Source organism: Hibiscus syriacus, unplaced genomic scaffold, assembly GCF_006381635.1.
Source record: "Hibiscus syriacus cultivar Baekdansim isolate YM2019G1 unplaced genomic scaffold, ASM638163v2 tig00110458_pilon, whole genome shotgun sequence".
Lineage (NCBI taxonomy): Eukaryota > Viridiplantae > Streptophyta > Magnoliopsida > Malvales > Malvaceae > Hibiscus > Hibiscus syriacus.
Genome location: NW_024062745.1, coordinates 2,684,562 through 2,707,716, shown reverse-complemented (window position 1 = coordinate 2,707,716; position 23,155 = coordinate 2,684,562). Strand labels below are relative to the sequence as shown.

General features: G+C 34.0%; 2 protein-coding genes and 1 pseudogene across 2 annotated transcripts; 2 read left to right on the top strand and 1 right to left on the bottom strand.

Moving 5' to 3' along the window:
• The first annotated feature begins 1,226 nt into the window (after positions 1-1,226).
• Positions 1,227-4,463, top strand: LOC120126372 (LOB domain-containing protein 4-like). Its single transcript, XM_039144582.1, has 2 exons — positions 1,227-1,461; positions 4,091-4,463. Exons 1-2 carry the CDS (start codon positions 1,285-1,287, stop codon positions 4,403-4,405), a joined length of 492 nt encoding a protein of 163 aa, XP_039000513.1. The 5' UTR covers positions 1,227-1,284; the 3' UTR covers positions 4,406-4,463.
• Positions 4,464-7,368: 2,905 nt separating this feature from the next.
• Positions 7,369-8,409, bottom strand: LOC120126371 (zinc finger protein CONSTANS-LIKE 3-like). The gene is made up of 4 exons (XM_039144581.1): positions 8,030-8,409; positions 7,797-7,937; positions 7,536-7,694; positions 7,369-7,457 (listed from the first exon to the last, which is right to left on the bottom strand). Exons 1-4 carry the CDS (start codon positions 8,399-8,401, stop codon positions 7,431-7,433), a joined length of 699 nt encoding a protein of 232 aa, XP_039000512.1. The 5' UTR covers positions 8,402-8,409; the 3' UTR covers positions 7,369-7,430.
• An 8,941-nt stretch (positions 8,410-17,350) lies between these two features.
• On the top strand, positions 17,351-20,003 carry LOC120126345 (annotated as a pseudogene).
• The last annotated feature ends 3,152 nt before the right edge of the window (positions 20,004-23,155 follow it).

The following is a 23,155-nucleotide window of genomic DNA, read 5'->3' as shown; positions in this document are numbered from 1 at the left end:
TCCCCGGCTAGTATTAGTATCGGATTCATGATTCAGAATAATTTTGTCCGAGTTTTTAGTATTGAATAATTCTGCACACCTTCAACTATGAGGGCGGCAGAAGCAGTTGCAGAGAGAACTAAACTTTATGTACTGCAGAACAACTGAATCAACAAAAACTAATCAGATGGCTGTTCTTTCATCATTATAATAAACCCAGAAAGAAAAACATGAACTTTATGATATCATCGTACAAACGGAAAATGTTAAAAATTTTAAAACTAGGACCAAATTGACAAAATGTAAAATTTAAAGACTCGTTATCTTATTTTTACCAAGTTAAGAAAAAGTTTTTTTTATTAATATAGGGTATGTATAAAATGTAGTATTTGTTCGAAGATAACTCTCAATCATTTGACATTGAACGCTCGCACCCCTAGTATTTGTGGTGCTTGAACCCAAGACCTCAAAGAATAACAATAATTCTTTTACCACTGAAGTCCTTCGGTTGAAACAGTTATATCTTCTTGTTACTAAATAAAAATATCAAGAAATTATTTTATAATTTTTTACGTATCACCAGAAGAAAGAAGTGTTAACAATCGAGTGACTATTATAAATTTAGCCATTTTTTCAAATTATAAGAGTTTTTTTTATTAAGATAAGATTATAAATTAATATATGTTCTAAATACTTTTAATAATTTAACAATAAACACTGAATCACCATGTTGCAACCGCTAGGGCTCAAACCCGTGACATTAGAAATTACAACGATTTCTTTAATCACCGAGGTAAGTTGATTCATGAATATTATAAGAGTTAATTTAATACACCAGCAATTATAAAATTGATGATGAATAATAATATGTTGTTGAAACTCATCGTTAAAATAAAATAGAATTTACATCCCTTAAAAAGTTAACTATATTTAAATTATAGGGAGACAAATATTTTTTAACTATTCAATGAATTCTATATACCAATCAATTAAAATTGAAAGAAATCATAAGGAAATTGTTTTATTTCTAAACCAATAACTTATTTTCGTTGCAAATTAATTATTTTCTTTTGAGGAAAAAATATCATACAAGAATGGACCTAAAGATCTAATGAAAAACGATGTTTTTGTCCAGGAAATCTAGGGCTTTGCTTTTTTGGCCCCCACTAGATTTGGTGTCACAGAAGAATCTCTCTATATAACACCCAACCCCCTCCAACTCTCGGGTCCCCTTCCTACATCTTCTCTTCTCAGTGTGAAAGCTTCTAGGGTTAGTTTGTTGCAGGCTTATCAAGAAGAAGGGGAATGAAGGAGAACGGTAAAAAGCACGGGGCTTTATCGCCATGCGCAGCGTGCAAGTTACTCAGACGGAGATGTGCGCCGGACTGTGTTTTCGCTCCCTATTTTCCGGCCGATGAGCCTCACAAGTTTGCTAGTGTCCATAAGGTGTTTGGTGCTAGCAATGTTAACAAGATGTTACAGGTTCGTTACTTTCTCCGTTGGCTAATAACTTGTTAAAATAATCTGGAAATTTACATTTTTATTTAAGTGAATTTTGTAGCATGTTCTTCCACAGTTTTAGGGTTTTAGCACAAGATTGCAGGCATGCATGAGCACCATGAAAAGGGTTTGTCTATTGTTGTTAGTTGGCCAAAAGACTGAAAAAGATTGGGAAAGCAAATGCATCTTCATTATGGGTGATTAATGAATTGAGTAACTTGTGAGCAGTTTGAATTCGATTCGGTTAAATTTTGATAAAACTCATTTAGGTTGGCTCGAACCCTAGCTCGAGCTTGACACGAGACCTTGACAAGTTGATTTGAACAAAATCAAATTCAACTCGATAAGTTTGCGACTAGGTAAAAATATTAATATTTTTAATATACTTTTTTAGTAGTTATCTTAACAAAAAATTACTAATTTACCAATAGGGAGTAAAAAATGATAAACTGTTAATCTATTAATTTTATAATAAATAGTAAAAAATACTAAATTATTAATTGACATTTTAGTACACCAAAAATCAAAGATTATCTATTATTTTAATGTATTGGTGAATTGTTATTTTGTAATTTAGACTTTAAAATCACTTAGTACATTCTTTTGATAATTTTTTAGTTAAATTTATTAATTTATGTTTATATTAATCTCTATATAGTATTAGAAAATTTTACCTATAGGTAAAAGTTCGGTAAACTTAATGAATAACGAGACGAGTAATAATTTTTTTAGTGAACACGAGTCGAACAAAATTTTAACGAACAACGAGTTGAGTCTAGAAATAAATTTTTTAATGAGCACGAGTCAAACACTGCCCAACTCACCATCGACCTGGTCGATGATCACCTCTAATCTTAATCATCTTTCCGAAAGGAAAACTAAGCATGCTAAAGAAAAGTGATTATGTCTTGAAAAAATCGTAAAGAACGGTCTTCTTTTTTTTTCCTTGAAAAAATCGAAAAGAACGGTCCTTTTTTATTTTAATGAAGATGACAGGATAAAAGCTTTTATTCATCGTATTTATGTTTCCTCTAGTTATGTCTTGAAAATCCATATGTTTCGTTGTTTTTTTTTTAATTTTCTTTTGGATAATGAATTTTAAGCAGAAAATCAACTCCACGCAAGCTTTTCTTTTTCTTTTCTAATTTTATAATTATGCATTAAGTGTTTAGAACTGTTTATAACAGAAATTCTTACAGTATTATAATTTGTCTTGTGTTTAGGTGATCATCTGATAGAAGAGTATGTTAGGTTTCATGTCATAAATGAAAAAACGTAATCAGAAGTGAAACTAGGAATTTAATTTAATACAACGGAGTTAAAATATTTTTATTTTCCATAAATGCAATTTATTTTAATTTGAGGGATCTAATAATTTATTTATTTTTTTTTTAAAAAATTAATATTAATTATTACTTAAAAAAATAATACCCTTGGCCCCATGATGTTCTGCCACTGGACAATAAAGAAATTGAGTTTTAGTTTAATTGGCATTTTCTTAAATTCACGCTTTAAATACACTTAAACACATTCAGATGCAAATATATAAGAAAAGCTACATTTTTTTCATCTCTTTCTCATTTTTTTCTAAGGATATTAATTACAGCAGCCTGACCGATTTTTTAACGGTTTACTGTTAATCTTATATTCTTTAACCAAATAGTAAAATCAATATTTTATCATAAGATTCCTGCAAATAAAAAGAGAGAAAAAAAAGGAATAATGGGTTAAATATAATTTTAACTTTGGCTTTAGCTTTTTAGGAAGGCAGGTTTACATGTGAAGAGGTTTAAAGCTTAAGACTACTATAGTGCTTATCTTCAACTTTCTTGCCACTTTGGAAACTTTTGAATTTTTTAAACCCAGCCAAAGTCATGATTATTATTATAGAAAATACATGTAAATGGAAGCTTTAAAAACATTGTTTTAATTACTTTGATAGTGGTAGGTATGAAATTAGGTCGTAAAAGGACGTGATATTTGTTGCAAGCAAACAAATTTTGAATTATCAAACACTGGTTTAATTGCATTGATATTATTGCACAATATGATGTGTGAAGGTGACATTAATAATCAAATATTATATTTAAAAGTCTGATTATATCTTATGTTATTGGTTAATTGACTAGTTGAAAATTATCTATTTATTCTTATTTGAGTTATAATACGTATTGTTTTAATATTTTTTTGTTATTTTATGCAATCTTTAAATTAAATAAAGATATATTATTTAGTGTATTATTAATGTAAAAAAATCATTAAAAATGAGAAATTAAAAATTATAGTAACAGTAGAAAATGAGAATATATTTATTAAAAAAAATAAAGAATTATATATATATATATATATGTATGTATTGGGCAACAATGAATTCATGGTATCCTGTTATCAAATAACTTTTTGGGCCACTCAAAAGGAAGACATGCATGCGTGTGCAAGCCAGCAACAATATCTTCATATATGCTTAATAATTTATTATGCAAAATCATGAAAACGAAACTGACCCAAAGTGGGAAATCTGCTTGACATCCAACAAGAGAAAGAAAAAGAAGCTGCAATGATGATTGAAAACGATAGATTTTCCTAAACAAAGATTGGCTAATCTTTGCAGGAATTGCCGGAACACCAACGAAGCGATGCAGTGAGTTCCATGGTGTACGAGGCAAACGCCAGGGTTCGTGACCCCGTGTACGGCTGTGTCGGAGCGATTTCGTCGTTGCAACGACAGGTCGATTCTCTGCAAACTCAATTGGCACTTGCTCAAGCCGAGGTGATTCAGATGAGGATGCGCCAATTCGGTTCGACGCCGTCGTCGAACCCCGGCACCGGCTCGCCCGAGAACTTGCCGCCTCATCAGTCCAAGTCCCTTTTTTGTATGGACATGGCTGATCAGGCTAATATGGCCGAGTCTTTATGGTCATACTAGAGTGGATTGTGCTTTGCTTGTTATGCTTTTATGGTTGCTTCCTTTTTCTCACATATATTATATACCCCAGTTCTACCTGACCCAGGTGGATTTGATTAATACGATGATGGTGATCATTATGACCATTAAAATATTGTAAATGATTATTAGGACTTAATTTACATTATCACTAGCGACCTTTTGTATTGCTTCCTTGTACATGTTCATTAGTATAACTATGCTTCTCTCATTTCACCCCCCATTATCTATGTATTTTTCATCTTGAAATTAACTTTTTTGCATTAACTTTTTCAAATAATTTAGTGTGTTTATTTATTTATTTTTAAAAAATACATGATGACATGTGATCAGGGATAGATCGAGAGTGTGTTGGGGTGTAGTTGTACCTTTGAAAATTTCAAATTCCCGTATAATTTAGGTATTTTCTATTGATGACCTAATTTTCACTTAAACTCTAAATTTTTAATATAACTTCCTAAATTCACACATCTAATATAAAATCGTGCATATGTCCTTCCGTGATTAATTTGACATTTTCCAAAAGTTGTGAGTCATTTGATGAAGGGAGTGGAAGGTGGGGCTAACATGGAGAGTGATCTAATGGGCCTCTCTAATGTGAACGTCTGTGCAAATAATGGGCTAACCTGAGTAGATATCTCTTCATATCCTTACAAAAATATATTTGAAATCGTTGGGTGAAAGCATTTGGGAGGTCCCTCTACTACATAAATCTATTTAAATTAGTCTATCTACTATTAAATGGATTAGTTTAATCCTTACATTAGTAAAAATATTCTAATATGATTAAATTTTAATATTGTTAACATTTATTTAAAAGTTCCATTTATTGTTTAGTAGAGTTAAAATTTCTAAAACTTTTATGATTTTGCAAATAATTTTTTTTGTTTTAGATTCATAGCTTTGTTATGCAGCTTTATTTGATCCATTTAATAACCAAGAAAATGGTTTGAATCAGTCTCTATAACGGAGGAAATGGAATTAAATTGATCCACTAAATAGTAGAGAAATTAATTTGAGTAGTTTAAATTAATTAGATATATTCACCAAAGTCGGTTTTTTCCTCCTGGTTTCCAAGGCTTTGCCTTGACTAATTCGGACAACCCGCATCACACACATGGCTTTGGTGGGTGAGTCTCCCGACAATGACTTTCTACATACACAAGGACTCGAACCGGAGACCTTGCTTAAGCAGAATCAAACTGTTTATCACTTGAATCAACCCCTATTGGTCATCGAAGTCGTTTTTAATTTAAAATAAACAAGATTAAGTATTAATGGAATAATTTACATGAATACATATGAAATTAAAATAATTTGTATAAGTTAGTTTCTTGGAAGATATATTTATATATATATATATATATATATATATATATATATATTAATAGTCTTATGGTGCTTACAAAATAATAGTTATTATAATTTTGTTAATCATTGACAACGCATATAAACTCTACATGCGCAACTACTTAAACCTATATATATAGGGAGAATAAAATGGCCACTCAATGAATTCTTGATAGATGAGAAGCTAAGTTTTGATCATAAGAGTGATTTAAGAAGTAAGAAATGAAGTGATGATTTTGGCATCAAATGGATAAATTGATTGGAATATTGAACTTGAGCCACTGCTACAAGGCTAATTCAGTCAAATATTCCCTTTTATTTCACAATCTTAGGACCTTTCTTACTATTTCACACCTTTATTCTATTAACAAGGATTATATATATATATATATATATATAGGGATGGGCATGGGCATGGGTCGGGTTGGATTTTCGGTCCATCTGACCCTACCTTAATCTGACTAAAAATTTACACTCGAACCCAAACCGGTTTTTGAGATAAAATTCGAATCGACTCGAAATAATATATTTATTAAAATATTATTTTTATTCAATAAAAATAATGGTTTCATTGAAAGAAAATAATATATAGATGGATATTATTGCAATTATCCCTAAATATATAGGTAAAAATACAATTTTTTTGGGTTGGTCGGGTCGGGCCGAGCATTTTTCACCATAAATCCGAAATTGAATTTTAAAAAAATTGATCCGATTGGATCGAGTTAGATCGAAATCTGTCAGATTCGAATCTTTAAAAGATTAGGATATATATAAAATTAGTATGTGATACACTTTAAAATTGAGATGCTGTGTCTAGGGGTGTTAAGAATATTTTACTTGTATTATCCGATTCGTCCACCTGATTAAAAATTATTAGATATATATTTTAAAAAATTCAGGTTGAATAGTAACCCGCTAATTTTTACTAGTTTAGCTTGAACTACAAAATCCCATTTAAACTCTAAGATAAATATAAAGTATTATTTGTTTTAAATACTCTCATCATTTGACAATAAACGATCAATCACCTTTCTGTAACTGTTGGTATTCGAACTCGTGATCTCTAGAAACAATAACAATCTTTTTAACCACTTAAATAAGTTGATTCAAGTGAATATTTTGTTATTTGAATTAGCCAATTCTATAGAAACCCAATTTTTATGGACTAATACACATACCAATTACTTCGATAGCCGAAAAATATGATACTCAAACTTCAAATATCCGATAATAAACAACCCCAACTGTGCCATTGATACTTCTCTCATCATATAATAAACAACCCTAAACCTTTTAAAGAAAAAGTCTAAAAGGAAAGAAATGACAATTGATAAACATATTGTCATTTTAACCTTACTACTGGTAATGTACTTGGCAACGGAGTCGGGAATTTAAGAACCTTTTTGCTTGTACTTCCATATTCGAATAAAGTTAATTTGAAAACAGCCCCAACATTATCATCGTTAGTGGGAATGAAAGAGCTTTTGTTTTCCGTATTCAAAATCTGTAATTTGGTTATAATTATTCTTTCTTTATATATTCAAATGATCACTCGGTACTTTTAAATAATCCGAATAGCATAAGCTTTGAACATAGATATTAATTAACCAGCAATATGTGGTAAATAGATGAGATTTGCCATAGCCTCTTGAAGTCACTCATCCAGCTCATCATGCTTGATCTGCAGATATGAAGGCAACATCATTGTTTGAAGTGATAACTTAAGGGGGGGGGGGGAAGTGGGAGATTAATGAAGTACCTGTACAGCATCACAGTAATTCAAGTTTTTGTCAATTGGTGAAGAGTTGTCATCTTCCTTTCTCATGTCTACTTCATCTTCATGTAGTTCAGTGTTGTTCCTTGCGAATCTTCCTCGAACTCTAACCCTTCTGTCGGCCAGTGTTTTTCGACATGCATACTGTGTTTGTTCATGAATTATAATTGATCATGATAATAAATGCTCCTCTAAGAAGAACAACATTCGATGGTTTTTTTGTAGGATAAAGTGATGAGAAGAGACCTTAATTGTCTTGTTGAAGTTTCTTTGGTTTCTCTTCTTCAAATATCTAAGAATTCTGTCTTTCCTTTCTTCTACCGAATACCGAACAGCCTTATGATTGTTGTCTTGCACTGTCGGCACCATTCCATTGCCTTGAACTCCCTGTCAGATGAAAAAAGAAAAAACATGTATTCATTTAAGAAAATTAAGTATTCATAATTTCTCTAATCAACGGTTCAGATAAAACCATATACCCAGCTGTCTCCCATGTTTACTTGCTTGAAATCCTGATGAAGAATCCTATTGCATTCTTCTCCAAACTCATCACAGACATCTTGCAATTGATATCCGCCATCAATGCCACAACCACCAGAGACGTTGTCGTCGGGAAAAACAGCTGTTGGGACTGAAGGTGAAAGAGTACCGTGTTCTTGTTGGAAAACAGCGACTCCACCATTGTCCAAAAACATGGGGAAACTCATTTCTTCACCGCATGTTGCAGAGCTGTGAATCGCACCACCTGTACCATCAATGCAGTTTTCTTGGGGGATCAGCAGTGGGTTTTGAAACGGAGGGAAATCATCGGAAAATGAATAATCGGAGGAGAATTCTGGAACAGAAGCCATAGGAGGAAGAAGAAGCAGGAAAGATTGAGAAGGGAAATCGAATGATGGGTAAATTTGTTTGGATTGTGGTGTTGTATATATGATTTTGAGTGCTAGTTTTATTCGCAGACTATATGTAGGGAATATGGCAGTGCAAGTTGTTGCGGCTGTGACACTCAAAAGATATTATCTTTTGAATGATGAATTTGAGTCAAATTAGAATAGAAAAAATTTTAACTTGAATTTGGAAAGAAGTTTATTAATGCTGAGTATTCGATCTGGTCGAGTCACATGAAAAAATGAGTTAGTCTAATTTACATGTATCATTTTATCATTTAAAGTCTTTTTAGAGTTGGGTCGAATTAAAAGTAGTTTTTCAAATTTCTATTTTATTTTTATTAATATGTGATAAGTAAAAGGTAATATATATTCAAAGAAAACTCTCAATTATTTGACATTGAATATTAATGCCCCTAACATTCCTAGCGTGAACCCGATACCTCAAGGAATATCAACAATTCTTTTACCACCGAGATTGCTTGGTTCATACTTAGTGCTTCTATCATGTACCAATTAGTTTGAATTTAAACAATTTTCTCTAACCATATACGATATACATATATATTTCTCTATATTCTTTTTTGCATGTATAAATAAAATTTATAATGTTATTTAATAATTCAAATATCATCTAAAATCATATAATATATTTATAATATTTTTTAAATGAGAGATTTCGAGAAAAAATTATTGACGATAGTATAAATAAGTTAAGAAACTGGTGGGAATAAAGAATTTGCAAAGAGTTGCAATCAAATGATCAAATTAAATAAAATACAAGGTTGAGAGACTAAATTAAAAAGAAATAGGAATTTTGTATTAAATAATAGAAAATGAAGTAACATACATGTAGAATTTGGTAAAAGAAAAGTACTTAAAACAAAGAAGAAATTGAAGAAACAAGCGAACCATATAAAGTTAAGGGACTTAAATGAAAAATAGAAAATTTGTTTTCAAAACTAAATTTAAAAAAAATAACTAGGATATATTCATTTATCGAAAGACGCATCAACAAACGTCTTGCCAATTACAGAATAAACTGATCATACCAACGGTCGAGCATCAAACATGGAGGAGAGAAACTTGAAGAATAACAAAAAAAGCCAACAGAAAAAACGATCTCCCCTTAACGACAATCCCAATCGGCACATATATGCAATAATTAATGAATCGTCTTATACAAACGAATAGAGGAACTAGGCATCAGGAAAGCAACCAACTATGAATTCATGTAAAATCACAAAACGAGAAGAAAAACCAATAAAAAAACCTACACCAGAAGTCCATAAACACCGATAGTCATTATACCAGAGAAACATTATTAGAAACTAAGTTAAACTAACATTGAAAACTAGAAAAAGTATATAAAAAACGAAAGGAAAATGGAGCAAAGGACAGGGAGGTGGTCGTGAACGACCACCACTGCTACCCCAAAAATAAAACGTGGGACAACCGGTAGCAAAGAAAGATAACCGCTTAAGAGAGATGGGAGTTTATTTTCTTTTTCAAAACTAGGAATTGAATCTAAATAAGTGTTTGTTGAAAACTAAACAAATCCACTTAAAGGTGGATTAAACAATGCACCGAAAGTGGGCACAATTAATGGCACATGGCATTTGTTGAATTTTTTGGAAATGCTAAATCATTTTTAGTCATTGTAATTTAGGGTATTTACAAATTAGTCCTTAAGTTTCAACTATAAATACCCTAGCTCATTTAGCTTCAAAATCATCCCAAAGCATTCTAGATTTCTTCCAATACTAGAGAGAATTTAGAGAGTTTCTTGAGAGTTGTTTTCTCCTTTTTTATCAAGAGAGAATTATCATTGTTTTCTCCTTGATAGATCGAGAGAGGTTGTAATTCCTATTTTCTCATAGTGAAATTCTTCTACCATTGCCCGTGGTTTTTAACCTATATTATTTAGGGGTTTTCCATGTAAATTTTGTGTCTTCTTTATCTTCATTTTTATTTTTTCAAATTATCAGTTGCGATTTTGCTCTATTCGATAGCCGTCTTCCGCAACAATTGGTATCCGAGCCAGATTAGAGTGTGTAATATCTGCTTATTGTCTTTATGGTTGCCACCAAAAGGTGGATCCTCCAACATAAGAAAATAAGAAGTTATTACCCATTTTTTGAAAGTTTTAGAGAACTATTCACGATAGTGAAATAGTGGGAGCTATCCGTAAAAAAGCTATGGCAACGAAATTTGATATCGAAAAATTCAATGGGAGAAATTTCTCATTGTGGAAATTGAAGATGAAGGCCATCCTGAGGAAAGACGGTTGTCTAGCAGCTATCAGTGAAAGGCCGGTAGATTTCACAGACGACAACAAATGGATCGAAATGGACGGGAATGCTATGGAAAACTTTCATCTAGCATTAGCTGATGAAGTATTGTCAAGCATCAAGGAGAAGAAGACAGCTAAGGAGATATGGGATCATCTCACCAAATTGTACGAGGCCACATCGCTGCACAATAAAATTTTCCTTAAGAGAAAATTGTACACTCTCCGTATGCTAGAATCTACTTCAGTGACGGAGCACTTAAATACACTGAATACATTATTTTCTCAGCTTACATCCTTAAGCTGTAAAATATGAGAACAAGAACATACTGAACTTATACTTCAAAGTCTACCGGATTCGTATGATCAACTCATCATCAACTTGACAAACAGTAATGCCACCAGTCTAGTCTTCGATGACGTTGCAGCTGCTGTTCTACAAGAAGAAAATTGGTGCAAGAATAAGGAAGACATACAAGTAAATCTGCAACAAGTAGAAGCGTTGACAACGATGAGAGGAAGATCAACAGAACGTGGCCAAAGCGGCAGTCACAAACATGGTAGATCAAAGTCAAGAAGCAAGAAGAATTTAAAGTGCTACAACTGTGGAAAGAAGTGTCACTTGAAGAAGGATTGTTGGAGTCTAAATAAAAACTCCAATCCACAAGGCAATACTGCAAACACTTCAGATGATGGAGATGCTCTATGCTATGAAGCGTCAACCATCGTGGAAGGTAGAAAGAGATATGTAGACATATGGCTCATTGATTTGGGAGCAACATATCACATGACCTCAAGAAGAGAATGGTTCCATCATTATGAACCTGTCTCAGGAGGATCTATGTATAGTTGCAATGATCATGCCTTAGAGATCATTGGCGTGGGAACCATCAAATTGAAGATGTATGATGAAACAATTAAAGTTGTTCGAGATGTGCGGCACGTGAAAGGCTTGAAGAAAAATTTATTATCCTACGGATTGTTGGATAATAATACAAGTAAGATTGAAACACAGAAAGGAATCATGAAGGTGTTCCATGGAGCGCTTGTGGTACTGAAAGGTGAAAAGATAGCAGAAAACTTGTACATGCTGAAGGGAGAGACTTTGCTAGAAGGAGAAGCCTCTGTTGCCTCATGTAGTTCAGATTCTGCAATGCTATGGCATCAGAAACTTGGACACATGTCAGAACAAGGAATGAAAGTCCTTGTGGAGCAAAAGCTACTTCCAGACTTAACAAAGGTATCACTTCCTTTGTGTGAGCATTGCATAACAAGTAAGCAACACCGGTTGAAATTCAACAAATCAAATTCTAGAGGCAAAAGTGTTCTAGAATTAGTTCACTATGACGTATGGCAAGCACCAGTTACATCCCTAGGCGGAGCAAAATACTTTGTCTTATTTATTGATGACTACTCCAGGAGATGTTGGGTGTACCCTATTAAGAAGAAGTCAGATGTGTTTTCTACTTTCAAAAACTTCAAAGCGCGGGTGGAACTTGATTCTGGAAATAATATCAAGTGTTTCAGAACAGATAATAGAGGAGAATACACAAGCGAAGAATTTGATGACTTTTGCATGAAAGAAGGCATCAAAAGACAGTTCACAGTGGCGAACACTCCTCAACAAAATGGAGTGGCAGAGCGGATGAACAGAACCTTGTTAGAAAGAACAAGAGCAATATTAAGGGATGCAGGCCTAGAAAAATCATTCTGGGCAGAAGCAGTCAATACCGCCTGTTATTTGGTGAATCGAGCTCTATCAACTGCAATAGAGCTGAAGACACCAATGGAGATGTGGACTGGTAAACCAGCTGATTATTCAAACCTCCAAGTATTTGGATGTATTGTGTACGTGATGTACAACTCTGAAGAAATCTCAAAGCTGGATCCAAAATTCAGGAAATGCAAATTCTTAGGGTATGCTGATGGAGTCAAAGGGTATCGCTTGTGGGATCCCACTGCCCGCAAAGTGATCATCAACAGGGATGTTATCTTTATAGAAGATAAACTATAAAGAAAAGAAGACAATGATAGCACTGAAAAGTCAGAGACTACACAAATACATGTGGAAAAGGAGGTTGAAGAAGGAGATTCTTCTGAAGCAGAACTAGCACATGATGAACAAGAACCAGAGAGTTCTGAAGCTCCAACAACTCGTCAATCAGATCGTGTGAGAGGACGTCCTAATTGGCACTCAGATTATGTTATAGAAGAAAATATTACATACTGCCTTTTAACAGAGGACGGTGAGCCATCAATATACGAGGAGGCAATAAACAGCTCAGATGCTTCACTGTGGATGATGGCGATGCAAAAAGAAATTGAAGCCCTTCATATAAATAATACATGGGACCTTGTGCCACTACCACAAGGAAGGAAGCCAATTGGTAACAAATGGGTCTTCAAAATCAAGCGAAATGGTGACGATCAAGTTGAGAGGTATCGTGTAAGACTGGTGGTCAAAGGATATGCTCAAAAAGAATGTATTGATTTCAATGAAATATTTTCTCCTGTGGTTCGACTAACAATAGTTCGAGTAGTTTTGGCAATATGTGCTACATTGAACTTATATCTAGAGCAGCTAGATGTTAAAACGGCTTTTCTTCATGGAAAGCTTGAAGAAGAGATTTACATGCTCCAGCCTGAAGGATTTGAAAAAAAAGAAAAGAAGAACTTGGTTTTCAGGTTGAACAAATCTCTGTACGGTCTAAAGCAGGCGTCGAGGTATTGGTATAAGAGATTTGATTCCTTCATTATGTGCCTTGGATACAACAGACTTAATGCAGACCCTTGTACTTATTTCAAGAGGTCTGGTGATAACGATTTTGTTATATTGATGTTATATGTGGATGACATGTTGGTTGCAGGGCCCAACAAAGATCATATTGAAGAATTGAAGGAACAACTGGCTAGGGAATTTGAAATGAAGGACTTGGGACCAGGAAACAAGATTCTAGGGATGCAAATTCACCGAGACATAAGTAATAGGAAGATTTGGCTTTCACAAAAGAATTACTTGAAGAAGATCTTGTCACGATTCAACATGCAAGATTGTAAGCCAATTTCTACCCCTCTTCCTATTAACTTCAAATTATCCTCCAGTATGAGTCATAGCAGTGAAGAAGAGAGGATGAAGATGTCTCGAGTACCGTATGCATCAGTAGTGGGAAGTTTAATGTTCGCTATGATATGCACAAGACTAGACATTGCACAAGCAGTGGGAGTGGTTAGTCTGTACATGGCGAATCCAGGCAAAGAGCATTGGAATACAGTAAAGAGGATCCTGAGATACATCAAAGGGACCTCAAATGTTGCATTATGTTACGGAGGATCAAACTTACTAATCAATGGGTATGTAGATTCTGACTATGCAGAAGATTTGGATAAAAGCAAATCTACTACAGGATATGTGTTCAAAGTTGTTGGTGGAGCTGTAAGCTGGGTTTCAAAATTGCAGTCAGTTGTGGCTACATCCACAACAGAAGCAGAATATGTAGCAACTACACAAGCCAGTAAAGAAGCAATTTGGTTGAAGATGCTATTGGAGGAGCTTGGACACAATCAAGAGTATGTCTCTCTATTTTGTGACAGTCAAAGCCCCTTGCATTTAGCAAGGAATCCAACATTTCATTCAAGGACAAAGAACATACGAGTTCAATACCATTTCATTCGTGAAAAGGTGGAAAAAGGAATGATAGATATACAGAAGATTCATACCAAAGACAACATAGCAGATTTCATGACGAAGGCGATCAACGCTGATAAATTTACTTGGTGTCGATCCTCTTGTGGCCTGTCAGAGACGTAAGCAACATGATGGTACAAGGTAGAAAGAATGGTGTGAAGATATAATTGTTCCAATCAAATCTTCAAGTGGGAGATTGTTGAAAACTAAACAAATCCACCGAAAGGTGGATTTAACAATGCACCGAAAGTGGGCACAATTAATGGCACATGGCATTTGCTGAATTTTTTGGAAATGGTAAAATCATTTTTAGTCATTGTAATTTAGGGTATTTATAAATTAGTCCTTAAGTTTCAACTATAAATACCCTAGCTCATTTAGCTTCAAAATCATCCCAAAGTATTATAGCTTTCTTCCAATACTAGAGAGAATTTAGAGAGTTTCTTGACAGTTGTTTTCTCCTTTTTATCAATAGAGAATTATCATTGTTTTCTCCTTAGTAGATCGAGAGAGGTTGTAATTCCTATTTTCTCATAGTGAAATTCTTCTACCGTTGCCCGTGGTTTTTACCCTATATTATTTAGGGGTTTTCCACGTAAATTTTGTGTCTTCTTTATCTTCATTTTTATTTTTTCAAATTATCAGTTGCGATTTTGCTCTATTCGATAGCCGTCTTCCGCAACAGTGTTCTACCATGGTTAAGGAGTATGTTGTTTAAATTTGGTAAAAAAGTGCATCTAAAAGGAAAGAGGATTGAAGAAACAAAGAAATCATACAAAATTAAGGGACTAAATAACAAATACAGTAAAACTATTGTCAAAAATAGGAATTAAAGCTACATAGGCAATCTACTATTTTCATGGTGGTTGAGGAACATATAGTTCAAATTTGGTGAAAAAATACAATTAAAATGAAAGAGGAATGAATAAATAAGTAAACCATGCAAATTAAGAAGAGTGAATAAAGGAAATTTATTGTCGAAAATAGGAATTGAAGCTATATAAGTATTCTACAGTGATTGAAGAGTATATTGTTCAAATTTGATTAAAATAAAGTTAAAATAAAAAGGATTGAACAAACAAAAAATTAAGCAAAGTTAAGGACTAAAATGTTAATTTTGAAGTTAAATAATTTAATTTTATTAATGCAATCTAGTTTGATTCTTTATTAATTTTGAAGTTAAACAATTTGGTTAAATCTAGTTTATAATAGAAAGAAAACATCACAACAGCATAAAAGTTGAAGAATACAACATCATAACTCTAGTAAGTTAAATGGCCATATGTGAAATCTTGCATTGTTAGATAAAATAGAATTTAGAGAGCACGAGAGTTTTAGAGAATAGTGAGGCTAAAACAAAAGGATTCTTTCATTTTGAGAATAGGGATGGCCCTCTTATATAACAGCTATTTCACTCATAAAACGTGAGCTCATGCATAAATGTGTGGTCAATACTTGGTGCCTAGTCAATACTTGTTTGATAATATATTGGTGTACTGTTTATTTCTTTTCTTTTTCGTCTTTGTTAATACCGACTTTAATGTTGGTTGACGACCGCCGGTATTCTTTATTGTTCTTTTCTTCTCTATATCATATCTTTATTTTTTTTATTTTTTTTTATTTTCAATAAGTATGTCTGTGTTGCACATTTTCATCCGTCTCTATGACACGTTTTCCTATACTTTTTGACATATTTTCGGTTTTTTGTTATTTTTTCATTTATCCTTTTTCTAAGGATTGATTTGACATCGCTACGGTTGATCAAGATACGCTTATTTAATATCTTGTTGATCTTCCTTGCATTAGATCCTCAGATTGGATTTGGATACCCAATTTACGTTCGCAGGTAGCTTTTCACGCCACTCGAGTCTGATTTGTGGTTTGTCGATGGTCTTTCAATAGCTTGATCGCCTTTTGTGGTTCGTTTGTCGATGCGATCAAATCTGTTTGTGTCTATATTTGTTTGAGTTTCTTGGTTAAATTTAATCTTTCCTTGTATGGTCCTTATATGATCTTAAGTTACTAGTTTTGCTTGAATAATTATAGAGAATTTTTCTAATTATGTTCTTAATTTACGATTTACAATTGTGATTATAAACTTTTATTATAATTTGAGATATTTCCAATTTTAAATAAAATTAGTTACTTTCATGAAAAAACTTGTTTGATAATACGAAGCATTGAGATTGTTGTTTATAAATTTTTCCATTGCCCCTCTATTCAATTTCTTTTCCATTAACGGCTATCTAACATGATCTTCATATCTAAAACTGAGCTATCTAACTAGACATCTTTTAATTATGGGATATAGATTTGCTCATGGATTAGATGATGAACTGACTACGTTAGTAAAGTGATAAGCTAAAAAAATAGAGAAAACTGGTAAAAAAAATAGAACGAGAGAAACACACTCCATTATTAGGGAAAAAAAGATTTAAAAAAACAATAGACATGTTTAAGTTTCATGTATTGGGTTTGGATTAAAAACTCTTTAAAAAAAATGGCAATGAAGGAAGATGCGGAGAAATAAATAAATAAATAAACAAGGGAAAATGTTACATTGAACAAGTTTTCACTGTTATATAAAAGTTTGGAAGCTGTTCCTAAAACCACACAATTGATTGTCTATTTCCAATGAAAAAGTAATGGGGAAGTAGAGTTTACAATCTGTTTTTTTTAGCACCGAAAAATCGGGAGTGGGGGGAGGAAGCCTCCTTTCATTCCTCTCTCTTGGGTTTTATATTAGCCCTTTTACATTTGTAAAATAAATAAAAAGAGTGCTGCTGATGTTTTGTCCTCTTGTTTGCATTGCTTGGTGATGAGGCCATGGACGTGGAGCATGGAAGACCACGGGTGGAGCTGCTGACGTGGAGGCTTGGAGAAAAAAGAACGGTGATTACAAAATGTCGATAAATATGTCCCGGGTTTTGGGAAGAATGATGAAAAGACAAAGATAAAGAATTTTCTACTTACCAATTATATTCCTAGGAAATATGCAGTTCGTAGAGGAGGGCCAAGTTCTCCGTCCAATGGCATCTTTCTCCAAAAACATATGGAGAGATCAATTTCCTCCAACTGGCGACTTGGTAATCTTCTACATATTTTTGCAAACACATGTACTTTACCTTCTTATTTATGATGTGTATTCTACTTAATTTTTCAAGCAGTCTCAGGTCTTTGATTCTTTCACCAAAGAAATAGATCCATTGAAGGAGAAAGTGAAGGACATGCTGAAGGCTTCTACGGCTGATCCCATTGAGAATGTTAAACTCATAGATACTCTGCTCCGCCTTGGTGTTTCATATCACTTTGAGAATGATATTCAAAACCAATTGGAAAGCATTTTCAGTTCCCTCCAAAGTGTTCTTGTTGCCGGAAATGACCTTGACTTAAACTCTACTTCTATTGTCTTTCGAGTTTTCAGACAATATGGTTTCAAAATGTCATGCGGTAAGGTTAACAACATTCTCATGTGAATACTGAAATATTTAGAATTGTAAATGAGACGAGATAGATCGCGAGTTACTCGAGATCGATTCGGTCAAGGCTCGATAAATACTCAGATCGAATCTATTTGATACTCGACTCGAAGAACTCGTGAGTAGCTCGAAAATATAATATATTAAGATTTTATTTTTTAAAATAAATTATTAATAATATTAATATTTATGTATTGATTTTTAAAAAAAATATATAGAAAGACTTTCATGTATTTAAAGTTTAGGTTCGAGTTTGAGGTTTTAATCTAGTTAAGTTTAAGATTTTTTTCATTTCGAGCTGTTCACAAGCTTCTGTTCAGGATTTCGAGTTCGAGTTGAGCTTATAAATTTTAAGCTTGCGAGTTTTCGAGTCGAGTCGAACTCAATTTCAGAGTTTTCGAGTCGAGTCGAGTTCGACTTGGCTCGTTTACACCCTAGAAATAACTATGGATGTTATTAACCAATCCAATTTTCGAATATCAGATGTTTTCAACAAATTCAAAGACATTGATGGTAAGTTGAATGAAATTCGAATCGATGATGCTAAGGGAATGTTAAGTTTGTACGAAGCTAGCCATATGAGAGTTCATGGGGAATGTGTACTTAGAGGAAGCCCTTGCATTCACCACCGCAAACTTGAACTCATCGGCAAAGAAATTTTCCCCGCTTGTTGCCAAGCTTGTAACCAACGCCCTTGATCAGCCATTGAACAAATCCCCTCCAAGGCTAGCGGCAAGGACCTATATCTCTTTTTATGAGGAAGAGGAGTCCGGAGATGAGTCCCTTCTTAAGTTTGCAAAGCTAGACTTTAATCGAGTACAAATTCTTCATAAACAGGAGGTCTGCCAAATCACAAGGTATATATATATATATCTTTGGTATAACTTTGAGGATTGATTTCCTGATGACTTTTGCATGCATGTTAAAGGGACTTTTATGTTGCAGGTTTTGGGAGGGAAATAAGTTTTCCTCTGAACTTTCGTATGCAAGGGAGAGATATGTGGAGATCTACACATGGATTAATTCCCTATTTTTTGAACCTTGCTACACAAAGTGGCGGATAATTCTTACTAAGATGATGGTACTTATATCAATTTTAGATGACACATTTGATGCTTATGGGACACCTCAAGAGCTTCAACGTCTTATAGATGCGTTAAAAATGTAATGAGATACACATGATTCTAATTCTTACCATGCTATGCTTAGTCATCTCCATAATACTAGAGTCAATATTCATGCATATCCATTCTAATATTCAGATGGGACACTAGTGCTCTTGATGAGTTGCATGATTACACCAAAGTTATTTGCAAGACTGTGCTAGTTGTTTTTGATGAAATAGCTGAGGAGGCTAGGAAGGAAGGAAGACCTTACGGTGTCCCTTATGCAAAAGATGCTGTAAGATCAACTATCAACTGGTTCTTGTATTTAATTGTAACATATATCTGTTCGTATTTTAACATTGGTCGCATGATTAGCTCATTGGACTGGTGACCAACTATCAAGCTGAGGTGAAATGGTACCATGATGGTTATGTGCCAATATTTGAGGAGTATATGAGCGTCGCAATGAAGACGTCTACCTTTGATCCCTTAATAACAATATCATTCATAGGAATGGGAAAAATTGCAGGGATAGAAACATTCGAATGGCAGCGAAACGATCCCAAAATTATGCAGGCTTTAAACGTTATTGGTCGTCTCATGGATGACATAGTATCACATAAGGTAGTCATTTAATAAAAAGATTTATTTGAATTTGTCTTGTACAGAATTTAGCAATTATTTTGGTGGCTCATTCTAATTGAAGTTCGAGTAATTGAGAGAGCATGCACCTTCCAGCGTTGAATGCTACATGAAGCAACACAACCTTTCAGAGCAACTTACGCTTAAAGCATTTGAGAAACTGCTGGAGGATGCATGGAAGGATGTAAATGAAGAATGCATGAGACCAACATGTATCCCAAGAGATCTGCTCTTACGACATTTGAACTTCGCTCGAGCATCATATTTGTTTTACAAACATGGAGATGGATACACACATCCGGAATATGTGAAAGATGACATCCGTGCTTTGTTCGTTGATCCAATACTTATTTAAAGACTATCATTTCCTACTTTCTTGTGCTCGGTCATGAATATTTAAGTGTGTTTAAATTATCTTATTCGATGTGTTCTATATAATACCAACTAGTGTGGTACTAGAATAAATTGGACGTAGGATCCATTTATGTTCTTGAAAGCATGACGAGAGTTGTTTTCGTGTCCTTTTTTGGTTCGGTTATTTGTACCCCACCTGTTGAGTACTCTTTTCCCCATCTAGGTTTAGGGGGTTTTTAATGAGGCTCTCGGTTTGAGAGATTTTAATCTCTAAGTTATAATAAAAATTACATATTGCTGAGAAAAAGGGGAAAAAACACATTCGTTTCAACCCTAGAAACTGATAAAACCATGGAAGTTGCCGGCAACCAAGACAGAGCCTCGCCTCCATCGAAGTCCTCAAAATTCTGTGTACCAAAAGCTTTAAAATTTTGGCTTCCATCGTAAATATTAAAATATGGTTGAGAGTGAGTGCATACAAGTTAACAAAAAATTACACAGTTGAACTGAATTTACTCTCTAATCAAAATCTATAAACATAAATTGTTTAAACGAATTATACTAAATCGTGAATCAATGTTTAATCTAATAAAATATGTCTAAATATCAATTATGAGATGATTGAAATGACATATTTATTTAAGAAGTTGTTTAATAATATGATCTTCTTATCTAAAGCTGAGCTATCTAACTTTGAGACATCTTTTAATTATGGGATATAGATTTTTGCTCATGGATTAGGTGATGAACTGACTACGTTAATTAAATGATAAGCTAAAAAAATAGGAAAAAATGGTTAAAAAATGAGAATTAGACAAACACACTCCATTATTAGGGGAAAAAAGATATAAAAAAACAATAGACATGTTTAAGTTTCATGTATTGGGTTTGGATTAATAACTCTTTAAAAAAATGGCAATGAAGGAAGATGCGGAAAAATAAATAAATAAACAAGGGAAAAGATTGCATTGTACAAGTTTTCACTATTAGTAAAAATTTGGAAGCTGTTCCTAAAACCACACAAAAGATAGTTTGGCTTTAAACTTTTGGGTTAATTATTCTTTCATTAAATATTTTGCTATTGAAGACACATAAGTAATTAGGGGCGAGCAAAATTTAAATCAACTCGAAAAATTGATTTTATTTGCATTAAACAGGCGTGATGGTGATCTTGTTGGCGTTTTCTGTTTTCCTCTTGTTTGCGTCCTGTACTAGCAGCTGTACTAGCTCAGGCGATGGTCGTATATTTAGTAGTGTTGGCTGGTCCCTTGTTTTTGTGGTGTTAAGAGCCTCTTTAGTCTATTCGTAATTATGTTTCGTCTTGGGCGGAAGTAATCAAATGTGATTGGAAGAAGCTCCCAACAATTTATCTTGGCCTTTTGCTCAATTGAGGAAATTTCACCTCTAGAAGCTTATTGTGGACAAATTTCTGTGTCGTCTTGCCGGATGAAAAGGAAAACTATTATCATATGGGGTCGACTAACATTGATAAAATTTGTTTTCGTAAATTTGTGTGGTCTCTAAGTTGAATAGCATCATATCGAACTTTCTATGGGGCTCGAACAGTGACAGACCCATTCATTGGGTGAAGTGGGAGAGTTTATGTAAGCCAAAGCTACATGGTGGCGTGGGTATTATCAACATTCACCTTAAGAATCGTGTCCTTCTTAACAAGTGGATTTGGAGGTTTGGTCGTGAACCTGACAGCTTGTAGAGATAAGTGGTTGTGGCAAAGCATGGTTACGCGCTTGATTCATTGATTCCTACCCTACTACTGGCTTCGAATAAAATGTCGTGGGTGTGAAGGGGTATTATGCAGCCCTTGAATAAGGAGGATGATATGTTTAAGAAGGACATTTGAGTCTCTCTAGGGGAGATGAATTCCATTGATTTTTGGACTAGCGTCCTTTCATTAGATGTGGCTTTTCCTAGGATATATGGCCTAGAGATCAGGAAATCCAGAATGGTATCGGAGTTCAGCTACAGGACTAATGGTAAGGGGAAGTAGAACATGGAGAGACCTATTTTCTTGGGAAATCCACTCTTAGGATGACTTTTTACAAACTTTTAATGTAGCGGCACAAGGATGCCTTGAGGCAGATAGATTATATTGGTTGGGATCTTTGGATGGGTTGTATACTCCGGGAAGATTTTGCTCTATTATAGCAATTGATGTGTCGGAGTGTGATAATCTTTGGAAGCTTGTGTGGGCCAATCTAGCTCCACTGAAAGTAGAGTTCCTTACGGGGAGAGCTGTCTCACAAAGGCTGTTGGTTCTTGTGAAATTAGAAAAAAGAGGCATATGGAATTTGGGTTCTTGCAGCTGTGTTCTATGCCTTAAGGAACAGGAGATGGTGAACCATCTATTTTGTCAATGTGAGGTAGTTTGTGGAGCATGGAAAAGATGATTCTCTAACTGACATTTTCATGTTGTGTGTCAAGGAGAAGTTCGAGTCTTTTTTTCATATTTGGTTGACCATCCAATCAACAAATCAAGTAAAATGATCAATAATTTAGCTTTTTTGGTTTCATTTGGTATATTTGGTCATGCATGAACGATGTTATGTCCAATAAGAGCGGATGTAACGAAGATCATTTATATGAGTCGAGGATTGGTTGTGGGAGTAATTGGAACTGGCCTGACTTGTGCTATTCTTCTAGTGATTTTAGAAGGGTTACAAATGCTTTTATCTCTGTAAGAAGATAATCTAATACTGTTTAATAATTTTACTGTTCTCTTGGCGTCGTATGTTGATATATCTGGGTGGTTTGGGTGCTTTAGTAAAACTGATTTCTGCTATTCTGCTGTGAAGTATATGTGCTTGCTTTGGTTTGTATATTCCTGAGGGGCTTTGCTCTTGTGGTAGTGAGCATCAGGAGATGTTCGATGTTCTATCTTGCCTGTTGCATAGCTTGATGGTGTAGTTGATGTTCGGCGCATCACCTGACGTGGGGATCTAAAATCGGATAATCGTTCAGGTTTTAGTCAGATCCTGTCAGGTCAGGTAAAATCGGATATAGGTCATGTCAGGTCAATTTGATGGTTCAACTCAGATCAAATCGGATCCAGGTTAAATCAGTTTGGGTCATTTTTAGGTTGATTTGACACCAGATTCAGTTCGGGTTCAGGTCGGGTTAATTTCAGTGTGGTTCGATGTTAGT

Coding starts and splice junctions, on each gene's coding strand:
- LOC120126372 (XM_039144582.1), top strand. CDS start 1,285: ATGAAGGAGAACGGTAAAAAGCACGGGGCTTTATCGCCATGCGCAGCG. Junction 1,462..4,090: donor ATGTTAACAAGATGTTACAG/GTTCGTTACTTT, acceptor TAATCTTTGCAG/GAATTGCCGGAACACCAACG.
- LOC120126371 (XM_039144581.1), bottom strand. CDS start 8,401: ATGGCTTCTGTTCCAGAATTCTCCTCCGATTATTCATTTTCCGATGAT. Junction 7,938..8,029: donor TAAACATGGGAGACAGCTGG/GTATATGGTTTT, acceptor TTCATCTGACAG/GGAGTTCAAGGCAATGGAAT. Junction 7,695..7,796: donor ACTTCAACAAGACAATTAAG/GTCTCTTCTCAT, acceptor GAACAAACACAG/TATGCATGTCGAAAAACACT.